Source organism: Myotis lucifugus, unplaced genomic scaffold (assembly GCF_000147115.1).
Source record: "Myotis lucifugus unplaced genomic scaffold, Myoluc2.0 scaffold_161, whole genome shotgun sequence".
NCBI lineage: Eukaryota > Metazoa > Chordata > Mammalia > Chiroptera > Vespertilionidae > Myotis > Myotis lucifugus.
Genome location: NW_005871209.1, coordinates 2,779,864 through 2,799,446, shown reverse-complemented (window position 1 = coordinate 2,799,446; position 19,583 = coordinate 2,779,864). Strand labels below are relative to the sequence as shown.

General features: G+C 38.3%; 1 protein-coding gene across 6 annotated transcripts in view; it reads left to right on the top strand.

The window, feature by feature from the left end:
* The window catches only part of USP45 (ubiquitin specific peptidase 45), a 49,237-nt gene extending 39,345 nt beyond the window's left edge, over positions 1 to 9,892 (top strand). For 4 of the 6 annotated variants that reach the window (XM_023759765.1, XM_023759764.1, XM_023759763.1 and 1 more), the window contains 3 exons: positions 4,079 to 4,165; positions 6,430 to 6,583; positions 9,039 to 9,892. In XM_023759765.1, coding sequence (XP_023615533.1) covers positions 4,079 to 4,165; positions 6,430 to 6,583; positions 9,039 to 9,169 — 372 coding nt within the window. In that variant the 3' untranslated portion in view covers positions 9,170 to 9,892. Of the gene's footprint in view, positions 1 to 4,078; positions 4,166 to 6,429; positions 6,584 to 9,038 lie in introns of those variants that run through there. The other 2 variants (XR_002830973.1, XM_023759766.1) reach the window with 2 other exon arrangements.
* Positions 9,893 to 19,583: the final 9,691 nt, after the last annotated feature.

Genomic DNA, 19,583 nt, shown 5'->3' with positions numbered 1-19,583 from the left:
GGGATTTACTGCTTTTTCAGCCATAATCGTTTACCAGACTTTTCTAATTAAAATAGTTTATTCACAATGTTTGAAGATTTAGGTGGTAGGAACCCAAATGGCATGTGTGTGTTTGTGTGTGTCAATGGAAAAAAAGAATTTTTAAGAACCCTTGCGGGGGGTGGGGGGGAAGGAACACTTAGAAGTAAAGAAATAGCCAAGTGCACACACCTTTCTGAGTTCTCTTGATCCCAGTGAGAGGGCTGTGAGGACTGGCCATGGCTGACTAGGCCCGAGTACAAAAAGGGCTAGTCCAAGGCACTCTCCATCACTGTAGGACTCTACAGTGAGAGGGAACCTAAATATTTTTAATGTAGCAGATTTTTCTCCTTTTTTGGTGTATTTTTTTAAAATACGTTTTTATTTATTTTAGACAAAGAGGAAGGGAGAGGGAGAGAGAGAAACCTCCATGAGAGAGAAACATCGATCTGCTGCCTCCTACACGCCCCCCTACTGGGAATCAAGCCCACAACTCAGGCATGTGCCCTGACCTGGAATGGAACCAGTGACCTCTTGGTGCATGGGATGATGCTCAATCCACTGAGCCACACCGGCCAGTCTGTGTGTGTATTTTTAATTCAATGCCTTGACTCATTTTTATTTTTTTTGCATTTGATAAAATGATTTTAACATTTCTCTGGAAGAATGAATAAGTGAAAATACTAAAACATTTTTGCAAAAGTTAGAAGGGGTTTTTAAAATAAAACTACAGTGGGGCCTTGACTTACGAGTGTCCCGACTAACAAGTTTTTCGAGATATGAGCCGTCTCTCAGCCAATTTTTTGCTTTGAGTTGCGAGCTAAAATTCGGGTTACGAGCCAGCTTCAGATACCCCACCGCTAGTTGGCGCAGTGAACGTCACAGTGAACGCCACAACATCAGCCCAGCATCACGTGTCTCATTCGTTCACTTTTGATTTGACATTAGAGTAATTTGAGTTACGAGCTCCGTCACAGAACGAATTAAACTCGTAAGTCAAAGCCCCACTGTATAAGTAAAACAGTATGGTCAGAATTGTCAAATAAAACCTGAGTATAATTTAAAGTTCTTTTGTTATGATAATAAAGTAACAGTTGGGAAGGGGGCTGTATTATTTAGTAAAGGACTTAGGAAAGAAAATAGCTGTTGAAGGAAATAAGAGTTTATAGCTACCCTCTATACCAGGGGTGGGCAAACTTTTTGACTCGAGGGCCACAATGGGTTCTTAAACTGGACCAGAGGGCCGGAACAAAAGCATGGATGGAGTGTTTGTGTGAACTAATATAAATTCAAAGTAAACATCATTACATAAAAGGGTACGGTCTTTTTTTTTTTTTTAGTTTTATTCATTTCAAAAGGGCCGTAGTTTGCCCCCGGCTGCTCTATACCATATATCAATACTATTTTCAAAAATACTTTTTTTTAATTGTATGAAACAAGTTATCAAAAGACTAAAAGAAAACTTAAGTATAAACCTGATCTCTGATTGGGAAGATTTTCTAAGTATAAAACCCAGGAAAGAAATCTCAAGGGAAAAGATTGGAAGCTTTGATCATATACTAGTATATCTGCAACATTTCAGGTGGGCCACAGATGGGCAAGAAGAGATTTTCCTCTACACTTTCATCCTATCCAAAGAAAGATTAGGTTAAGTTCTTGATTTTCTGTAGCCAGGATTCTAGAAACTTAACAGAAATGAAATGGCCATGGAGAGCAGATGTATCATGTCTCCCTACATCAGAATGCCTAATGGAAGGTGTGTGTCTGTAGTGACCCTGTGTGAGCAAGAGAGGGTCATGCCAGATCTGAGAAGCTAATTGCATGATGTGCCAGTTGTTTTATATATGGTCATTTTATCCCTATTTAGGAACAACTTACAGAAAGCATTCATGCCCTTAAAAGGGAAATATTTACAGACATCTCGGTCTCTTCTTGCTCTCAGGCTAAATGTAATGTTAGCAAAGCCACATTCTTGTTCCCAGGACTGGGAATTTTAGGGAGCAGACTCTATGTCTCTGTTTCTAGTATTTTATTGTCTCTGAAAGCCTATTTCTCTGTAGTAACTTCAGAGCTGTATATGAAACCTCCACAACACGAAAAGGCCAGTCTCAAACAGGAGAGAGATCTTCGTCATAAATATGGCAAATGATTAGCATTGTAAATATATAAATAACTCTTAAAAATCAATCGTAAAAATATCAAGACCCTAATAGAAAAATGGTAAAGAACACGAATTGACAGTTCATAGAAAAAGTAAAGATTCCAAGAAAATATAAAGAAAAAGGTCCATCCTTTCCAGCAAAACAAATGCAAAATAAAATGACAGCAGGATTCTTTTTTTATTCTGTTCAAATTGGCCCAGATATGGTCATGTTAAGGATGCAGTGAGATATAGGCACTTTCTTGTTTCAACAGTAGGGGTGTAAGTTAGACACACCTAGAAAGTAATTTAATAATATAGTTCAAGGATATTAAGGAATGTTTTGAATAAAACATTTTGAACAAAAGTATTACTTTTGACTAATTCCATTTCTAAGAACCTATTCCAAGGAATTAGAGATATACACAAAAATTTGTATCTTGGTCATTATAGATCATGTCAGCTTGTGAGGCCTGGCACAATTGTCCAATATGCAGGATATCATATTTATATTTTAATGACATGGGGAAAATACTTATGATATTCAGTTAAAAGAAAAATTTTAAAAAGGCAGGAGGCTGCATATGCCCAAATATAAGGCAAGGTATTTTCCAAAAGTCATCCCCTAGAAAAAAAGATTCAAGATAGTTACTAGATTTATTGTGGTAGGTACTATATAAATATTCCAATAACTATGTATACCTGAAACTAATATAATATTGTATGTCCACGGTAAGTTAAAAAAAAGTTTAAAGAAGGAAAAGAGATTCATCTTATATTAAAGCCCTTTATAGAGTCTTTCCTATTATGGGGTAGCTTCTCAACAGCAACATGCTATCTGGGGAGGACACATTAGCCTGAAAGGGTCTCAGGCAGTGCTGGTATTGGATGCTTATGGAGGTCATCTGATGAGAAAAAACAAGGCAAAAAAATGGAAAACAGATTAAATAATTACTCCTGGGGCATGACCTCATGATTTCACATCAGATATCAGGTTAAGTCTTCTAAACATCACTTGAAGATACAAATCAGTAAGTGGGTATATTTTGGTCAAAAAATAAGCTTTTTTTCCTTTAAAATGATGTCCTTGGAGTAAGTCATGAAAGCCTTGCATGAAAGGTTGCATCGGTTTTTGTCTACTCATATAATTCAGATTTATGCATTTTCTGATTCCAATAGTTTCTATTTGTGGGTTTCCTATCCAATACCTTTGACAGTATATCAGCTAGTTTTTAATTATCATTAAATAATGCAAAGTGTACATTTTTTCAAGTACTGCCTTTAGCAATTAAAAATAGAGAAAGGAGTAGAGCTTATTTGACAACAGGAAGGTTCATTTTGATTTATATAATATATAACATTTTCTTTTATTGATAAAATGATTTAAGTATTCAAATTCAGGCTTTTTGTTTTAATGAATGAATATCACTGAATTTTAAAACTGAAAAGGATCTATTCTAAACCATTTATACCCATTTTCTGCCTTGATGTAGATGAGGTAGCCTAGAGTCAAATTAGGTGTTAAGTCAGGGCTAGGACACCAGGCCCCTGACTCTTCAGTTGAATATCTTTTCATGATAGCTTATGAAATAGCTTAGTTTTATCACATTGAATTTATTTTTTCCTAGTGTTGAAAAGCCACAATTTATTTTTCTCTAAGTGTTGAAAAGCCACAGTGAAAGTAATTATTCCCATATTGTTTATAGTAAAAACGCGCATAAAAATATATATTTGCAATAACAGTTCATGAAACCTAATTAAAAAATAAAAATTTAGTCATATATCAATTTTGGACTATTTATTAATCATGTTTTTATAGCTATGAAAAAACTTCTAGGATTTCTCTTTTAGTTTTAATTAACAAACAGTAATTTAGATTGAGTTTGTCACATTAAATTTTTTTTTTTTTTGTCTTTTTAGGCTGGATCAAGTCTTCGCAAAGTAAACAGACATGTAGATTTTCCACTTATACTTGATTTAGCACCATTCTGTTCTGCTACTTGTAAGGTGTAGTATATTATTAAAATATTTAATTGACTTGCAAATAATATGCTTAAAGTATTCTATGATTGTTTGTTGTGCCATACTTTTCTTTCTTTTTTTAAAAAACTAAGCTCCTGTTCATGATTACTGGTTAGTAGTCTAGGTTTTGTGGTATATAAGAGAATACTTATTGAACTTAATATTTTTCATATATTGATCAATCAAAACAAAAAATATATATTTTTGACAACAGGATTTTATGATTAGGTAAATCAACAAACACAAAAAAACTTAAATGCAATTTTTCAGTGAATCCAGTTCATCTGTGGAATATCAGCACTATCTGTCAGTTATTAACACTCAGAATTTGATAATGCGGTAAAAAAAATGAGACTTAAGCTCTGTATCAAATTTATGAAAACATATTTTTGAAAGTACCTATTATGGAGAATTTCCAACATAGACAGAAATAGACAAGACAGTATAATGAACCTCTCGCACCCATCACTTAGCCTTAAAACCTCAGATACATGGCCAGTCCTGCCCCATGCACAAACTCATCTAACACCCCTATATTATTTTGAAGCATCATTTCATTCATAAATATTTCACTATGGCCGAACCGGTTTGGCTCAGTGGATAGAACGTCGGCCTGCGGACTGAAGGCTCCCAGGTTCGATTCCGGTCAAGGGCATGTACCTTGGTTGCGGGCACATCCCCAGTGGGGGGCGTGCAGAAGGCAGCTGATCAATCTCTCTCATTGATGTTTCTAGCTCTCTATCCCTCTCCCTTCTTCTCTGTGGAAAATCAATAAAATATATTTAAAAAAAAATATTTCACTATGTATTTCTAAAAGATAAGAATCACTCCTCCTTTTTAACATAACCACAATACCACTTTCACACTAAACCAAATAAACAATTTCTTCATATCATCTAGAGTCTATATTTCTAATTATATCATAAATGAAAAATCTTAAATGAATTCATATCCAACTAAGGACTACACATTATAATTGGATAATGTCTTTTAGTCTCTTTTAATATACAGTTCCTCTCTCCCATCTCTCTCCCCTTCTCTTCCCTTTTCATAATTTATTTGTTGAAGAAAGTAGACCATCTTTCATGTAGATTCCCATAATTCAGATTTTAATGATTATTCATCTGATTTCAGAGAGGAAGGGAGAGGGTGAGAGAGATAGGAACATCAATGATGAGAGAGAATCATTGATTGGCTGCCTCTTGCATGCCCCCTACTGGGGATCAAGCCTGCAACCCGGGCATGTGCCCTTGACTGGGATCGAACCAGGGACCCTCTAATCCGCAGGCTGATGCTCTATCTACTGAGCCAGACTGGCTAGGGCTATCCTCTTTATTTACTACAAGTAGGCAGTTGGATAGTTGGATCTGGAGAAGCTTGAACAGATTCAGGTTTGATATTCCTTATTTATTTTTTAATTTTTTTCTGGCAAGTGTATTTCATGGGGAGTGTTTAGTCAGGTGGCACAGAATGACAATTGTCTTTTTGTGATAGTGGCCAATGATGCTCAATGTTAGATTCATGAGTTCATTAAGAATTACAGAATGGTGATATTCTAATTTTCTCATTCCTTCTTCATTTATTAACTAGATAACCTCTATATAAAGAGGTATTCCTTTCATCTATTTAGTCATCTTATGGTATAGTTCTTATAGAAAAGACAGGGTGAATGCTCAATTCTTTTCCTGTCTCCCTTTTAAACTAGTTTTCAGAATAATGAATTCACTAGCATTCTCAAACTGTGATCAATTAATTTATCATTATGAGTTCATGGTTTTAAACACATCAGATAAGTTTTAATTTACTACACTTTTCTTTTATTCATGCTCTAATATATTTGTCTAATGTGGCTAATTGTTGGCTACTGAAAGCCACTTCAAATTGGCTTCTGGGTTTGTTTGTTTTTTTTTTTGTTGTTTTTTTTTTAAATATATTTTATTGATTTTTTACAGAGAGGAAGGGAGAGAGATAGAGAGTTAGAAACATCGATGAGAGAGAAACATCGATCAGCTGCCTCCTGCACATCTCCCACTGGGGATGTGCCCGCAACCCAGGTACATGCCCTTGACCGGAATCGAACCTGGGACCTTTCAGTCCGCAGGCCGACGCTCTATCCACTGAGCCAAACCGGTTTCGGCTCAGTGTATTTTTAATATGTTATTCTCTTATGCTAAGCAGGATGTACATTTGACTTAATTTTCCTTACAATAGCATTTCACTAAACATTACTAACTTATTTTTGTCTGAAGAATGTAAGTGCGGGAGAGAAAGTTCTCTATGGCCTGTACGGCATAGTGGAACATAGCGGCTCAATGCGAGGAGGCCACTACACTGCGTATGTGAAAGTGAGAACCCCCTCCAGGAAGTTATTGGAACAGATCACTGGAAAGAAAAGTGTACCTGGTATGTTATCCTAAGTTTATTTTATTCTTAAAAACAAATGAATTTATTCTTCCTTTTCTGGAAGAGGCAAGTTATTTCATGGATGACTCATGTGGATTCACTTTATTAATGTTGCGTGAGAAATACATTTAAGAGTACTAGGTAATCTTAAAGAATCTTAAATATCCTAAGACTGTGCCCTTCTAGGTGCTGTAAAGTGGCACAGTTTTTCAAGGTGTCAAGTCATGTACTGCAGTGAGGTGGCATTTTATTTTTTATTTATTTATTTTTTTAAAATCTTTATTGTTCAGATCATTACATTTGTTCCTCTTTTTTCCCCCCATAACTCCCCTCCTTCCAGCTCCCACCCCACCCTCCACCCTCACTCCCCACCCACTGAGTTCATCCATAGGTGCATGATTTTTGTCCAGTCACTTCCCGCATCTCCCACACCCCTTTTCCCCCAAGAATAGTCAGTCCATTCCCTTTCTATGTCCCTGATTCATTATAGTCACCAGTTCATTCTGTACATCAGGTTATTTATTCACTTGATTCTTAGATTCATTTGTTGATAGATGCATATTTGTTGTTCATAATTTGTATCTTTACCTTTTTCTTCTTCTTCCTCTTCTTAAAGGATACCTTTCAGCATTTCATATAATACTGGTTTGGCGGTGATGAACTCCTTTAGTTTTTCCTTATCTGTGAAGCTCTTTATCTGACCTTCAATTCTGAATGATAGCTTTGCTGGATAAAGTAATCTTGGTTGTAGGTTCTTGGTATTCAGCACTTTGAATATTTCTTGCCATTCCCTTCTGGCCTGCAAAGTTTCTGTTGAGAAATCAGCTGACAGTCGTATGGGTATTCCCTTGTAGGTAATTGAGCCTCTTTCTCTTGCTGCTTTTAAGATTTTCTCTTTGTCTTTTGCTCTTGGCATTTTAATGATGATGTGTCTTGGTGTGGTCCTCTTTGGATTCCTTTTGTTTGGGGTTCTCTGCGCTTCTTGGACCTGTAAGTCCATTTCTTTCTCCAGGTGGGGGAAGTTTTCTGCCATTATTTCTTGAAATAGGTTTTCAATATCTTGTTGTCTCTCATCTTCTGGCACTCCAATAATTCTGATATTAGACCGCTTAAAGCTGTCCCAGAGGCTCCTTACACTATCTTCACACTTTCGGATTCTTTTTTCATTTTGCTTTTCCAATTGGGTGTTTTTTGTCGAATCTTTGGTTTGATTCTTGTGCTCCTCTGGTCTGCTATTGGGTATAATATTCTTTATTTCAGTCCGTGTATGCTTACTTTCTAATTTCTTTATCGTAGCATCGAGGGTCTCATTAGTTTTCGTGAGGCTCTGCACAAATTTATGGCAAGCCCTCAAAATTGCGATTCTTAGCTCCATATCCTCCATTTCTGTCATGTTTTTTTGTCTCTGCATCTTATATGCTTTCTTGGTGCACCCCCTTGTGGTCTTTGTGCGCAGTCTTGTTCTAGCCAAGCCTTAATTGTTGTAGTTAACACTAGAGGGATTTGACCACCAGGCCGACTGGCTGTAGGAATCAGCTGTGGAAAACGTCTGTCTTCTGGGGAGGCGCTAGTCCAGCCTTTGACTGAGGCGATCGGCAAATGGCCGTGCGCAGGACTTGGGCGGGGCGGGCTCAACAGGGCGGGGGGAGGGAGCAGCTATGGCCGCTCTCAGTCGGTCCCCAGGGGCTCTGCCTCTCTGTCCCCGTAACCGCTGCAAACCTCGGAGGGGCCGTAGCCAGACAGTCCCGCTTCTCCCGTTTGAGTCTGGGTCCCTAGAGACTCGCCCGGATCTGTAGCCCAGAGTCTGAGACTCGCTCCTGATTGAAAACGACAATCGCGCCCTCAGCCGCCAGCCCGCTTTGCGCGCGCACCCTCACCACCGCACCGCCGTACCTTTAAATTTTCCACACTGCGCCTCCGCTGAGCGTCGGAATGCTGTTGTTTTTGCTTCTAGTTGAAGAGACTCTCCTCAGCCAGCCTTCCCGTGGTTCTGGGTGATGTCCGTTCCGTCTTTTAGTTGTATTTTTGAAGTGGTTGTTCGAGGCAGCAAACTCCGGTGTTTACCTATGCCGCCATCTTGGTTTCTCGAGGTGGCATTTTATTTAATAATAACAAAATTTCTGAAGACACCAGGTCTCAGAATATAGTTGGAGTTGAAATTTTGCTAACTTTGCTTATGGATCCACAAACTAACTTTGTTTTTTGTTTTTTCTCTTTTAGTGAAAATGATTTTCCTGAAACAATAAATATTTACAAGGCTATCTAATATTTCACTAGATTTTTCAAGTAAAATGATACTATTATTAATGCTTTAAAGAGTTAGTTCATTTAGGAGAAACAGACTTATGCAATAAAATCTAGCACTAAATAAATCTAGTTTGTGATATGTTATTGCTTATAATGTAAAGAAAGAACACACTTATTGTAAAAATTATACTTCTTTTTGTTTTGTTAGGTTTGAAAGAACCGGATAGTGAATCGCCAGGCCAGTGGTTCCATGTCAGTGACACTTATGTGCAGGAGGTTCCAGAATCAAGAGCACTTAGTGCACAAGCGTACCTTCTTTTTTATGAAAGAATATTTTAATTAGTTGTTAATTATTAAGGTTAATGATTATTTAGATCACTTTTATTTAAATGCTGCAATGATAGCTATAATATGCAATGTGCCTTCGTAGTCTATTCTCTTCTGTAGGAATAGCATGTCCCTCAAATGCTCCTGAACATTTTTACCATTTGGGTGAATCCTTTTAAAGTAACTTAAATTTAGTCAGTGCTTTCAAATTTATATTTTTTAAATAAACGTAAACACATGTTTTAAAATGTTTGTCCTGGAACAAAACTAGAATTTACAGTAGTAGAGGAAACTCCTTTATGATGTGGCTTATTATTACAAGCATTCAGAAATGATGCTGGCTAAATCAGATCCTTCCTTAAAACTTATCCAGTCCTGGCCGGGTGCTCAGTGGGCTGGAGCATCATCCCATACACCACAAGACTGAGAGTTCGATTCCTGGTCAAGCACATACCTAGATTGTGGGTTCGATCCCCGTTTGGGGTGCGTACCAGAGGCAGCCGATCAATGTTTGTTTCTCTTTCCCTTTCTCTCTCAAATCAATAAAAAACACATTAATAACAAAATGAAACGGTGTTAGCCAAATGTGAGTCACATACCACCTTTCTGATATATATGTATCTCTTGTGCCGTTATTTACTTATAATTTTTAACCTTAGTTTTTAACTGTAGCCCCATTTATGTGCTAGTTGTATTTTCTCTAATAAACCTTAAAATAAATATATAACTATTAAAGAAAAATTGTTCATTCCTGTAGCAATTCACTCAAAATCATCTCAGGACTATCCAGTGGTATATGTATGCTGCTGTATGGGAAACATTGCTATCACATACATGTATACAGTTGGCATAGTGATCGTGTCACATTTTGTATGATTTCAGACATATAAAAGGTATTGCTGTAACTTCAGTAATATGGATTTGCAATCAATATATTGATTAGCTTATTGCTTTGCTATTTTGAGAACTAGAAAAATATTGAAATATTTCATCAACATATTATTTGTAACCTACTCATAGTGGAGTTGCAAGTGATTAGGCAAGGTCAAAGTATAATTATAGATAATTGTTACATTCAGAATTGATAAATAGAAGTTGTTAATCCATACGAGACCATAGGATATCTTTGAAGTATAAATTACCTAATTAAATTTGTAAATGGTAATTATATTCTATTATATTTAACAGGGTAGAAAATACCTTTATAATTCTAGATCAGTAAATACAAATCATGGTATTAGGGTTTTGCGATCACTTTGTATTCAGCAAACATCATTAATAAGTTCAAGTGAGTTTAGCTTTTTTTAATGGGGCATGAAGTTGGCATTTCTGATTTTCTTTTTAAATAATTAAATAGTAAAGATATGATAGTTTTTCCCCTAGAATACAAATTATTAAGCTGTCAAAACTTGGCATGAAAATATTTCTACTGCTTGGGCTTAAATTTTAAAAAATAATCGCTATTTTGGTGTCACTTGATTGAGTCAGAATACATAATTGCATGGTTCAAGCATCCTAATCATTAGTGCCAACAGACGATGCTACAGGAAGGTGCTGGATAAGTGCCTACTCCCAGTTCTCCTTTGGGGAAGTAAGGAAAAGAATAGTGGCTGGAGATCCTTGCGGAACCATTTAACCACGACTTTGGTTCTTTTTAATGTGCGAGTATATAACATTATCAGGGTTACCAGTGCTGCCTTTTGATACATGGATGAATGGAATTGTGATAATGTACAAAATGCAGAACTTAAAAAAGTGTCATGGCACAAATTCTATTTTTAAGCTGTTGCAATTTTAATAGTAGTATTTTTCTTGATTTTTAACAGTAAAATGATGGAAAAATATATATGTTAATCTGCAAACTCAGGTTGTTTGTCTTATAAAAGGTAGTTTAAACAGTGTTTAAATTAGTATTTCTGTTTAATTGTAATCCATTAACATTGAAGAAATCAGTAGCAGAGCAGTGAATTTTTTTGAGAAATACTAGTGAAATCTCTATTCATGTCAGCCAACTTGGTAATGACAATTACGATCCACTCCCCCAAATGTAAATATTGTCACCTCATTTTGCTCCTAGAAAAGATACTACGAAGAGGCATGTACTTTTCATTGGATGGTCACCTGCTTCTTGTATCATTGATAGAAGAAAGAGAGAGAGAGAGGGCAGCACGAAGGAAGGGAGAGAAGGAAGGGAAGGGAATGAAAGGAAAGGAAGGGACAGCAAGAAAGGGGAGAGGAAAGGAAGGAAGGAGAGAGAGCATTCTTTTCTGTTGCCTTTTGGCTTATCCCTTACACAGCTAAAGTCAGAGATGGTGAGTGATAGTTAAGGCCCAGAATCAAGGAAAGTGCCTACTTCCTCCTTTCATTGACAGGATGCCAGAAAATGCATCAGTGCTGTATTTATCAAATGGATATTTTAAGCTTTATTCTGAGTACCAGTGAAAACTGATTCTTCGTTGAGTGAATGATACATTGTAGCTTCAGAACATTAATTCCGTACTGAAGTACTGCAATAGTTTTTATGCTTAACTTCACATTTATTCATTATGTATATATTTATTGAACATCCACTATGAGTCAGGCACCTCGCTGACACTATTTTAACATGTTTTAAAATGGAGAGACCTATGTAAGTTTTAGACATTATCCCATAAGTAACATACAAATAGAATACTTTTATTTCCATTTCCATAATGTTAAATGAGCTAATTCTAAAATCTACTTTTTTATGGTCTAGAATTTATGAATGCTTTTCCAGGTCTGTTGATAATGGAATAAATTTAATTTTGAAACCTAAGAATTTTCGAATTATAGCTCTTGTAACAAGAGAAAGTATTTTAAGTTACACATGGGTCTGCATTAACATTTTTGTTTTTATTTTGAATATTTCCAAAGCACATTTGTAGGGGTACAAAATTATGAAGCTACTAAAATAATGATAGTTTCCAGATGACCTCAGGAAACAGTACAAATAAGTGAGAATGTTTACAGATCTTCAAAACACCAACCATAAGTGCTTGGCCAAATGAATTTAAAAAGTTAAACAGAAATTTTACTAGCTTTATTTAGAAACTGGTTTAGAAGGTATGTCTAATCCCTGTTTAAAATAAAATTTCGATTGTGCCAATTATGTGAATATTTTTGACATAACCATGTATGTGTCTATATTTAAGATTTTGTCATTTAATATTTTTAAACCTGATGTGAAGACCACCTTTTGGGTGGCTAAAAAGAGTGGTAGATGGTGTCAGTTGATACCTGTTTTATTTTAAATGTGCCAACAGAGCTATTTTGCAATATAATATTTAATAGCTCTTAGCTTGCATGTGATTTTACTCAGTGATTTTATACAATAGCTAAATAAAATTTCCTGAAGATTAAGCTGTATAATGTATCACTTTCATCTAATTTTTGTAGTATAAAATAACATCCTGCCTACTTTCCTTAAATTCATATTCATAATTTATTTATCTGTATGTTACCTGATATATAAGCCTAAACCAAATATGTTATGTGCAATAAAATTGAGCATCTATATATAGTGTATAAAGAAAGACTATTTTTAGATATTTAAAATGTTTTGGTTAATGTGAAAATTCATCAATTCAAATCTATTTAAAAGATAGATAACTATATTTTTAATTTTGAGTAGCATTGGGTAATATATCATTCCTACGGTTTTATCTTTTTTTTTTTGCAGTGTTTTTAGAAAATAAATAACTTATTGAGTATTATTTTGATGTTCCTGTATAAACATGCATAATAAATATTAAATTCTTATTTACTTTATACTTCAAGATTGGTCCTGGAGTTTTTTGCAGTGCACATTACTGAGTAGAATATTTTATCTATCAACATTGTATTTACTTACTTAGCAAAATTCAAAACATTCTTCATATTTTAGAAATTCATGGTTGCAGAATAAAATATTTTAAATGGGCTACTCTTACTCAGATTTCATTATCTACCAAAGGTGAGTCTTCATCCTTTCAGATGTTTCTGGAAATGTTAGAGTTATTTAGGCAGGATAATTCATTAGGTAATATTTTGTTTAACTGTGTTTAACCTTTTTTGGGTCATATAGCTCTTTGAGATTATGAGGAAAGTTATAGCCCATCTTTCATTTGTTTAATAATTTAGTAAGTATTTATTGAATACCTGCTGTGTAGTAGGCATTGGGGATACGGCACTGAACACAGGATGTAGAAATCTCCAAGAAGGGAGGAAACAGACATCCTAAGAAATGAAGAGTAAGGAAAAGATATATCAAATGGCAAATGACATGGAGAAAAATCAAGCAACATTACCCAAGAGCCATATAGGAATTAAGGTCCTGCTATTCCCAAAGGGAAACTATGAGTGTTGGGGGAAGAGGAGGGTTTTAATTTGCGAGCCCTCTCCTGTAGAAGATGGGAAGGAAAATTCTCAGAAAAATATATGCACCAGATTTTTGTATGTAATTTTAGAGGTTCATGAATTCCCTGAAAAATGTATTTTCATACATTTTTAAAGTTGCTCTCAAGCAGAAATATCCAAACTGTTTGTATTCCCATTTGTATGTAGATAGGCTGGTTATGCCACAGTGGCAGATTACCAAACATCCTAGTGGCTTAACACAACAAAAGTTTATTTCTCACCCAGGGTCCACTGTGAGTCTTGGCAATTGTAAAGGCAACTATTTTCCAACTGATGACTGTAATCCAGGCTGATTGTGGCTCTATCATTTCAACACCAGGCCTCACACTATGGCAGGGAAAGTGAGCATTAAAATGTCTTGCACCGGCGATTAAATTCTTCATCTTGGAGGTGTCACCAACAACCATTGGCCAGAAGTAGTCACATGTCTCGGCCTAATTGCAAGTAGGGATGGGTAGGAAAGAGTAGGTCTTCCATGGGTTCAGGAAAAAAGTATGGGAAGAGTCACTAAATACTCAGCTCACTCTTCTTTCTACACATGGAACATGGTGACTGTTTTTACGGGATACAGCCCCAAAGTCGCATCCAGCCCAGCCGGTGTTGCTCAGTGGTTGAGCTTTGACCCTTGAACCAAGAGGTCACAGGTTCGGATCCTGGTCAGGGCACATGCCCAGGTTGCAGGCTCCATCCTCAGTGGGGGGCGTGCAGGAGGCAGCTGAACAATGATGTTTCATCGATGTTTCTGTCTATCCTTTTCCCTTTCTAAAAATCAAAACATTTAAAAACAAACAAACAAAAAAACACAAAGTCCCATCCAGGCAGTTTTATTTGCTAAGTTCAGGCTCTAGGAGAGCTACATCAGTTCTGGATGTTGCTTCCATTGGTCTGGAGACCCAGGAACCAAAAGGGTCTGCTCTGTTTCCCCATATACTTACTGTACAGGGGTGGAACTGGGGGGACCGTGACCACAATAAATATTCTCATTCAGATGGGGAAGAAGAATAGAAATATTATCAGGGTCTCTTACTCTGGTTATGGGGAATGTCCATTTTGTTCACCAAGAATTCCCTTCTCCATTGTTCTCTGTGACTCCATACTCCACCTTCTGGAAGGATCTTTTATTATCCTCCTTGACTACATCTGAATGGCTGTTGAGGAATATGCCATCCTTGGGAAATACATAGCTTTATTTCAGTCTATTTCCTAGATAATTGGGGAAGTTGTTTTTTCGTCTTTTTCTTAAGTTCAAAACAGTCACAAGTTCTTTTAGCCAAAGTTTATAATTTACTAGAAGCCTGGTGCATGGATTCGTGCACAGGTGGGGTCCCTTGGCCTGGCTGGCGATCGGGCCTATGGGGGCGGTCTCGCCCAGTCCCGATTGGGGCCAATCGAGGCCGGCCTGGGGGAGGGACTGCAGGAGGTTGGTCGGCTGTGGGAGGTTGGCTGTGGGAGCGCACTGACCACCAGGGGTCAGATCCTGTGTTGAGCATTTGGTTGACCAGTCGTAATGGTCGCTTAGGCTTTTATATACAGTGGGGCCTTGACTTATGAGTTTAATTCGTTCCGTCACGGAGCTCATAACTCAAATTACTCATATGTCAAATCAATTGTGAACGAGTGAGACACGTGATGCTGGGCTGATGTGGCGTTCACTGTGATGTTCGCTGCGCCAACTAGCAGTGGGGTATCTGAAGCTGGCTTGTAACCCGAATTTTAGCTCGAAACTCAAAGCAAAAAATCGGCCGAGAGACGGCTCGTATCTCGAAAAACTCGTTAGTTGGGACACTCGTAAGTCAAGGCCCCACTGTATATAGATTTTTCAGTACAACTCTTAAAGTAGGCCTTTTTCTGCTTCCAGTCAGATTTACATGCCAGTAACCATACCATTTTTTTAAGACAAGTAGTTCTTGGGTTGGCTATATTTCTCTGATTTCCTACCTCCATATCTCTCCTGACTTTTTGGGCAGGTATATTCTGTCTATAAGTTTTAAAGGGAGAGCCATCCTGTTAACCACATTTTCATCTTCAGGCATTGTTTTCCAAGTGAGGAAAATAATTAAGGTTCCACACCCTTAATTAATCCATTGAAGTTTTTTTTCTTTCCAAAATAAATACGAAGTCTACACCCTTAGTTATGAATTTTGCTGCAAGGCTGAGTTTTAATAATCCTTTGTCACTTAAAGGCTATCTCGAGTTTATCTCCTACTGCTTGGAGGTGAAAATCACAACCATATGAGGCTCAGAATTTCTGGTCACCTCTTCCTTAGTTTCAGGTTTCACAAATCAACCATTCTTTCTGAGCTCCAGCTTTATAATAAACTTGCCAAATGTGTCAAATAGTACCCCACAACACTCTTATTATTCAACTTTTCCCCTTAGTTCGAAACTCACTAGGTACATTTCCTCCCTCCCAGGTTATCGTGGGTTAGAGTGATATCAAATCCACTGCATAATGTGAAGTGCCGGGTTCCTAGCCTCCAGCATTAGCTATGTATACCAACCAACCTCTAAGCCAATGCCACACAGTTTTGGTTCTTTGAGCAGCACCCAACTCCCATTACCAATATCTGTATTTGTCAGGGGAGGCTAGACGTATGCTGTATTACCAAATTATTTCAGAATCTTAGCAGCTTATTCTGTGATCATTGCAGCCTTTTGCTGATTTGGGGCTCTTTCTGGCCACTGTTTCCCATGAAATAACTCACTGATCCAGACTGAGAGAGAATATACCAACCCATAGCTACATTATATGAAATACTAGAGGCCCGGTGCATGATATTCGTGCACTGGGGGTGGGGGTCCCTCAGCCAGGCCTGCACCCTCTCCAATCCAGGACCCCTCGGGGGATGTCCAACTGCCTCTTGCAATCCAGGACCGCTGGCTCCTAACCACTTGCCTGCCTGATCACCCCTAACCCCTTTGCCTGCCTGCCTGATCACCCCTAACTGCTCCCCTGCTGGCCTGATCGCCTCTAACCGCCTCTGCCTCGCCCCGCACCCGGGACCCAGGATTTCCTCCTCCAACTGGTCACAGGTACCCAGGACCCGGGCTTCCCTTCCTCTGGCCGGCTGCAGGCACCCAGGACCCGGGCCAGCTTCGCTCGGGCTGGCTGCAGCCACAGGCGCCCGGGACTGTAGGGTGGGCAGCTTGTCCCTCTCCCGGGCCATAGGCGTAGGCACAGCCACTGGCACCCGGGACTGCGGAGGGGGAGGGGGGCGGCTTGTCCCTCTCTCGGGCCACAGCCTGGCTGGTCCCCATTCCTCTCTTGTGAGCTCATTTGTGCCTGGCTGGTCCCCATTCCTCTCTCCCCAGTGTTGAGTATCTGAGCCGTTACAGCATGATGGTGTGAGGGTGTGATGACCATTTGCGTATTAGCTCTTTATTATATAGGATATAGCCTTCTTGGTTGATGTTACAGTGCGTCAGGTCCAGAAATGACAGTCATCACTTAAACTGCAGGTTAGTGGCTAGAACTAATTTGCCAATTCCTCCCTAACTTTAAGGGGACTTAGAAAATTGCTGTCTTCTGTGTGCTGTGTCTATGGAGAATCAGATATGGGTGAACACTAATAATGTCTTACAACATTATAAAAGTGAATTAAGTACAGAAGTAGTACAGTAGTTTGAATCACAAAAGATTTTAGGTAAGAATATGCCACTCAGTGAACATACAGTAGTAGGTTTACCTTACTTTCTCCAGTCTGGCCCAAATGCCCATTACCAGTTTGGTTCATTGTTAAATAACCGAAGTAATTATTATTTTATATCCTCCTCATACTTATGCCAGATACTGACTTCCTAGGAGATGCTTAAGTAACAACAGTACTTAAGAATTAAAAGTTATAATTTGTAATAATTTGCTTGTAGCATATTAGCTTGAAATAATTCTTATCCTCCATTATATGCTTTATTGTGGTAAAAATATATAATAAAATTTACTCTTTTAAGCATTTTAAGTGTATGATTCAGTGGCATTAAGTACATTCACAATGTTGTACAAATACCACCATTCGTTTCTAGAACCCTTTCCTAATCCCATACAGAAACTCTGTACCCATTAAATAACTCCCTATTACCCTTTTCTTCAACTCCCAGCAACCGCTATTCTACTTTCTGTCTCTATGAAGTTGCCGATCCTAGGTACCTCATGTAAGCGAAAATATGCAGTATGTGTCCTTTTGGGTCTGCCTTGATTCACTTAGCATAATCTTTTCAAGGGTCATACGTGTCATAGCATGTCTCAGAATTTCATTCCTTTTAAGGCTGAATAATATTCTAGTGCATGTATATACCACAGCTTTAAATGATATTTATTCTTAAATTTCAAAAGGGATGTGATATGGAACTTAACACTGTAAAGGTTTAACTCTTGAGAAGCAGGAATATGTCCCGATTCTTTCTCTTCAATATCTCATCTTATTTAACATGTTTCCATTTTACCTTGAGGATAACTTGTTTCCATAATGCAAAGTAGTAACTTGAACATATCCTCCCCTTGAACTTTCTCCTTCAAACACTTTGCAAACTGGAGAAGTTAAGAAATTTAATTTACAAAGTCTGCTGATTGTTGGTCATAAGAGAGAGTGTCAGTCAAGACTGGCAAGATGAGGCTGCTCAGCACTTTCTGGTCAAGGTGCACAATGGACCAGCCGGCAGCAGATCACACACATGACAGCTGTTCAAACCCTTGGACACAAAAGCATTCTGAGAAATGCATGTATATACGTGCCTGATGCCTCCTTCAGATCGTAACATTACAGGGAAATCCTAGATGACAGCGCTGAGGGTGGCTCATGAAACTGGCACGGGGAACAACATTTAGCAATAAGTGTCCAAAATGATGGGCCCATACTGGGGTCATTGTTCAAAATATTAATTTGATCATTTGACAAAGGGGAAAAAACATGGCTATGCAGTTTGCTGGCCAGTTGGAAAGCACAGATGAAAAATAAATCTTTCAGAAAATTGCTTCAACTTTACTAGGGAAACAAGAGAACAACTGCATGATGATTACAGGAAGCAGGGACATACAAAAGTTTCACTAGCGATCAGGCTTTACAGAGAAAGAACGTTTTTCTTATTAGAATGTTTCTCAGGCCCTGGCTGGTTTGGCTCAGTGGATAGAGCCTTGGCCTGCGGACTGAAGGGTCCCGGGTTCGATTCCGGTCAAGGGCATGTACCTTGGTTGCGGGCACATCCCCAGTCTGGGTGTGCAGGAGGCAGCTGGTCGATGTTTCTAGCTCTCTATCCCTCTCCCTTCCTCTCTGTAAAAAATCAATAAAATATACTTTAAAAAAAAAAAAGAATGTTTCTCAGAAAAGTAAACTTGAAAAAAAAACTTGGAAAGTGAAGAAAACCACAGAGCAAAGTCAGAGATTAATAAAGTGATTTTTAAACCTGTATCGGTCTGTGTGCAGTGTGTGCGCGCTGAGCGGACATGCGGGGAGGTGGAGGGCGGCATCCCCAGCGGCATCCCAGCCTCCGCAGCCGGCTGCCCCTGCCGCCGGCGGGCTCTCCCGGGTGAAGCTCTGGCGGAAGAGCCTCTGGGACTTGATCCCGCAGAGGTTTCGCTATGGAGGACTTTATTCCACATCTCACCCAGGAGCATCTTGGTTTCCTGTGTTTTACTAAGGAAGACTAGGTTTTATGTCAGTGGCGTCTACATTTACCTCCGTGTAGTCCTGCTACCTTATTCCTACTGTCACTTGCATGTCTTTTGCACCATTCTCAATGGAACAGTTTAGACACTTGGTGCACTTCCTTCGGTCACACACACGTTTCATTCATTCACTCCCCAGCAAGGCACTTTCCAAGACTTCGTTGAGAAATGGATAGTGTATCTTCGGAACATTTTGGTTTTCCTTGTAACTTGTAGACGCTGGCCTGGAAATCGATACTTTTTATCCCTGGACATTGTTTCAGAGTAAAACAACACGGAGTCCAGGATGCCACTCCAAGAACTGCGCTGCCTGCACCCTTTCTGGGGGCCATCTTGCAGCTGGGAGGTGGA